At 56.3% G+C, this 4481-nt stretch overlaps 1 protein-coding gene across 1 annotated transcript; it reads left to right on the top strand.

Moving 5' to 3' along the window:
* Positions 1 to 212: 212 nt before the first annotated feature.
* IL13 (interleukin 13) lies at positions 213 to 3178 on the top strand. The gene is made up of 4 exons (XM_023196404.3): positions 213 to 425; positions 1487 to 1540; positions 1789 to 1893; positions 2240 to 3178. Exons 1-4 carry the CDS (start codon positions 294 to 296, stop codon positions 2345 to 2347), a joined length of 399 nt encoding a protein of 132 aa, XP_023052172.2. The 5' UTR covers positions 213 to 293; the 3' UTR covers positions 2348 to 3178.
* Positions 3179 to 4481: the final 1303 nt, after the last annotated feature.

Raw genomic sequence — 4481 nt, 5'->3', positions numbered from 1 at the left:
GCCCCTTGCCTGCCGCTGGAATTAAACCCACCCAGATCTTGGAAACTCTGCCCCGGACCCTTCTCAATAAGTCCACGAGAAATCAAACTCTTTCCTTTATGCGACACTGGATTTTCCACAAAGTAAAATCAAGATGAGTAAAGATGTGGTTTCTAGATAGTGCCTGAAAAAGCAGAGACCATGGTGTCAGGCGTCACCACTTGGGCCTATAAAAGCTGCCACAAGACGCCAAGGCCACAAGCCACCCAGCTTATGCGTCCGCTCCTCAATCCTCTCCTGTTGGCACTGGCCTCATGGCGCTCTTGTTGACCATGGTCATTGCTCTCACTTACCTCGGCGGCTTTGCCTCCCCAAGCCCTGTGCCTCCCTCTACAGCCCTCAAGGAGCTCATTGAGGAGCTGGTCAACATCACCCAGAACCAGAAGGTGAGTGTCGGCTAGCCAGGGTCCTAGCTATGAGGGCTCCAGGGTGGGTGATCCCCAGGATGAGGTAATGAGCAAGCTGGGCTTGGATCCTAAGAAGCCTATGGGTCAGGAAGAATCCCCATGGACCAAGGCCTGGCCCGGCCATGAGAGAAAGAGGAGCTGGGCTGGGGGCTCAGCGGTGTGGACGGACCTATGAAGGGGTCTGGCGGAGTCCCCAGGGACTACCTGCTCTCCTGGCCTGGCCTTGTCTGCCACTGCCAGCTCCTACTCAGCCATTCCTGAACAGAGGACAGCAGAGAAGGGCCAGCACCCTCCCAGAACCATGTGGCATTTGCCAACTGGATTTTGACCATAATAATGCAGCCGTTCTCCCCAGCACCCTAATAGGCCTGCCCTTACAGGAGGATTTGTTAGTAGAGTCCGCTCCTTGCCTCACTAGTAACAGCTCACATGTCTTGAGCGCTGCTTACACCAGGCCTGGTACACGTGCTTTATGTGTCATTTCATCACTGCCAGCCACCTCAAGAGGCAGGTACAATGGACCCATTCTGCTAAGGTTCAGTGAGGTTAAGTGACAGAGGCTGGATTCAAGCCAGGTCTGGCCAACACCAGAGTGCCCATGCTCCTAACTGCAATGTTCCCTCACAATCAGAAGGCAGGGCATTTAATACACCAGACCCCCACTGCCTCCCATCTGATTTGTCTTGGTCAACAGTGGCCCAGGCCACCACTACTTCACTCATCCCCGCCCTGGCCCTTTCCGCAGGCCCCTGTCCTCTTGCCCTGACTATGGCAAGCCTCACATGCAGCTTGTCCCTTACTAGTGGTGTCACTCAATTTTTTTCTCTCAGTTCCAAGACCCTATACATGGGTCCTCACCCCCACGCCCGCTGTTCAAAGCAGAAAACGAAGCTCAGGAACGCTGAGGGGCTGCCAGGCCTGCCTCTGCGCCACACGGGGGATGCGTGTGGGGCCTGTGCTGGTGCAGACCTGGCCTGGGCTGGCAGGGCAGGCCCACGACCCCTGCCAGCACTCTGCTCACCGTCACTTTGCTCCCACAGGCCCCGCTCTGCAATGGCAGCATGGTGTGGAGCATCAACCTGACAGCTGGCGTGGTAAGGACCTTCAGCTGAGGGGAGGATGGGCCAGAGGCTCCAGACCTTGGGCTTATCTTCTCTGAGACTCCCTTCCATGGCTGGGGTTCCAAGCAAGCTTCAAGCGCTCTCCTCCCTCCCCCAATAATCTGGGCCCTTCCCACCACCCAGACTCACCTGTACCAGCCATCTCAGCCCCATCATCCTGCAGACTCACAAAAGGCAGCCACCCCAGCAGGGCCTGACCCCTCAGTGTCCCCTCTCCACAGTACTGTGCAGCCCTGGAATCCCTGATCAACGTGTCAGGCTGCAGTGCCATCGAGAAGACCCAGAGGATGCTGAACGGATTCTGCCCGCACAAGGTCTCAGCTGGGGTAAGGCGCCCCCCTACCTCTCATCCCCACCCTGCACCCCCTCCTGCCAACCCTGGGCTCACTGAAGGGAAGCTGGCTGAATATCCAAGGTGTGTGTCCACCCAGGGGTGGGGCCATTGTGGCAGCAGGGACATGGCCTTCGGGATTCACAGGACCTGGGCTCAAGGGCTCCCGACTCCTACCTGGGCCTCCATGTCCACATCTGTACAGTAGAGGTACTAACAGTACTCACCTCATGGGGACTTCCGTGAGGACTGAATGAGACAGTCCCTGGAAAGCCCCTGGTTTGTGCGGGTCGTTCTGCCCTCTGGCGTCCCACTCACGCGCTGGCCTCTTTATCCTGCAGCAGTTTTCCATCTTGCGTGTCCGAGACACCAAAATCGAGGTGGCCCAGTTTGTAAAGGACCTGCTCTTACATTTAAGGAAACTGTTTCTCCAGGGACAGTTCAACTGAAACATCGAAAGCATCATTATTTGCAGAGACAGGACCTGACTATTGAAGTTGCAGATTCATTTTTCTTTCTGTTGTCAAAAATGTCTTGGGGAGGTGGGGAAGAGGGTTAGGGAGGGGGAAAAATTCCTTAGCTTAGACCTCAGCCTGTGCTGCCTGCCTTCAGCCTAGCCGACCCCAGCCTTCCCCTTGCCCAGGGCTCAGCCTAGTGGGCCTCCTCTGTCCAGGGCCCTGAGCTCGGTGGATCTGGGGATGACGTGTCCCTCCACCCCTCCCCTGCCCTGGAGCACACTGTAGCATTACAGTGGGTGCCCCCCTTGCCAGACATGTGGTGGGAGAGGTCCCACTTCACACACAGGCAACTGAGGCAGACAGCAGCTCAGGCACATTTCTTCTTGGCCTTATTTATTATTGTGTGTTATTTAAATGAGTGTGTTTGTCAGCGTTGGGGACTGGGGAAGACGGTGGCTGCTGGCACTTGGAGCCAAGGGTTCAGAGACTCAGGGCCCCAGCACTAAAGCAGTGGACACCAGGAGTCCCTGGTAATAAGTACTGTGTACAGAATTCTGCTACCTCACTGGGGTCCTGGGGCCTCGAAGCCTCATCCAAGGCAGGGTCAGGAGAGGAGCAGAACAGCTGCCCCTCTCCGCCAGCCAGCAGCCAGCTCTCAGCCAACGAGTAATTTATTGTTTTTCCTTGTATTTAAATATTAAATATGTTAGCAAAGAGTTAATAATATATAGAAGGGTACCTTGAACACGGGGGGAGGGGACATTGAACAAGTTGTTTCATTGACTGTCAAACTGAAGCCAGAAATAAAGTTGGTGACAAATAGGCCTGATTGTATTTGTCTTTCATTTTGGCCTTTGGGGACACTGGTGTGTGGTCTGAAGACTCTGAGGAGCTCTTTGGGAGGCTGGCGGGTTGGCGGAGGGGACTGGGATGGATTACAGTGAGGATGGGGTGCAGTGACCTGGGCTGAAAGCAAGCTAGCTCCCGGGGGTGGGGACATGGCCTGAAGGAAGCCCCACCTTCTGCCTGCCGTGCCAGCGAGGACGGAGAGACTTGGGCCAGGCTGTCAGGGTTCAAGGAGGGCATGAGGAGCAGACGGAGACCCAGGAAGTCTCACGATCACATCTCCTGAGGACCGTCCAGCTGTGTCTGGCACCACCCACACATTCATGTCTCCCTCACAACCCAGGAGGCCGATGAGAACTATGAGGCTCAGAGAGCGTGGGTGGTTTGCCTAAGGTCACATAGCTACTTCCTCACTGGGGTCCTGGGGCCTCAGAGCTCATCTGAGGTAAAGAAGCAAAGCTGGGATCGGGGCCCAAAACTCACTTTAACTCCAAAGCCCACACACTTAACCACCCTGCCTATTTCTGTCCAAAGGTCACCTGTCCTGAATGGAGTTTTTCCCTCTGTAAGACTGTCACCAACCTGTTTGGGCCATCTCACTGACAGGGAGTTCCCTACTATTTTTGAGGGGCAGCCCATTGCCTTTCTGGACGGCTCTCACCATTAGGGTGCACACACGCACCGCCTCTGTGAACAGGGCTCTGGCTAGGCCACTCCTCAGCAGCTCTTGTTGCTTCTCCCTTGGCCCTGGCCAGCAGCTGGAGTGCAGAGACCAGCAGGCCTTACCAAGCCACAGCTCCAGGCCATGCCCGTCAGCAACGTTCTTCACTGTGACTCTCTGGGAGGTGCCCAGGGCGGAGGGTGACTCCAGGATGGGATGCCTTTGCAGTGGGTGATAGTCATCAAGGACCAGTCTCAAACTTGTAGTGGCAGGCAGGCGCCCTCCCTGGGGAGCCCAGAGCCCATGGGAACACCACAGTGATACTCAGAAGTCCCTGAAGGCAGCTGCCCTCTGCTGCTCACGGCTGTGTCATTCACGCAACAGCAGAGGACATGGCAGGGAGTTGACCAGGGGGCTGATGATGGCAGTCAGCTACTCCAGAACCACTTACTTTCCCCAGGGAGAGGCAAGGGAAGAAGGCAAACCTGACAGTGCAGGGGGCAGGGGATACTTGGCCCAGAGGAGAGAAGACTGTGGGGGTGAAGAGGGTGGTGGTGCAAGAGCTGGATCTCCAGCAGGCTGTCCGGGGCAGGGGACAGGACCAGGTCTCTGGTGCCA

Source organism: Piliocolobus tephrosceles, chromosome 4 (genome assembly GCF_002776525.5).
Source record: "Piliocolobus tephrosceles isolate RC106 chromosome 4, ASM277652v3, whole genome shotgun sequence".
NCBI classification, from domain to species: domain Eukaryota; kingdom Metazoa; phylum Chordata; class Mammalia; order Primates; family Cercopithecidae; genus Piliocolobus; species Piliocolobus tephrosceles.
This window is presented reverse-complemented; position numbering and strand designations above follow the sequence as displayed.

Excerpts from the sequence above, each read along its gene's own strand:
- IL13 (XM_023196404.3), top strand. The coding sequence starts at position 294 with ATGGCGCTCTTGTTGACCATGGTCATTGCTCTCACTTACCTCGGCGGC. Across the intron at positions 426-1,486 it reads ACATCACCCAGAACCAGAAG|GCCCCGCTCTGCAATGGCAG; the intron begins GTGAGTGTCGGC and ends TTGCTCCCACAG. Across the intron at positions 1,541-1,788 it reads TCAACCTGACAGCTGGCGTG|TACTGTGCAGCCCTGGAATC; the intron begins GTAAGGACCTTC and ends CCCTCTCCACAG.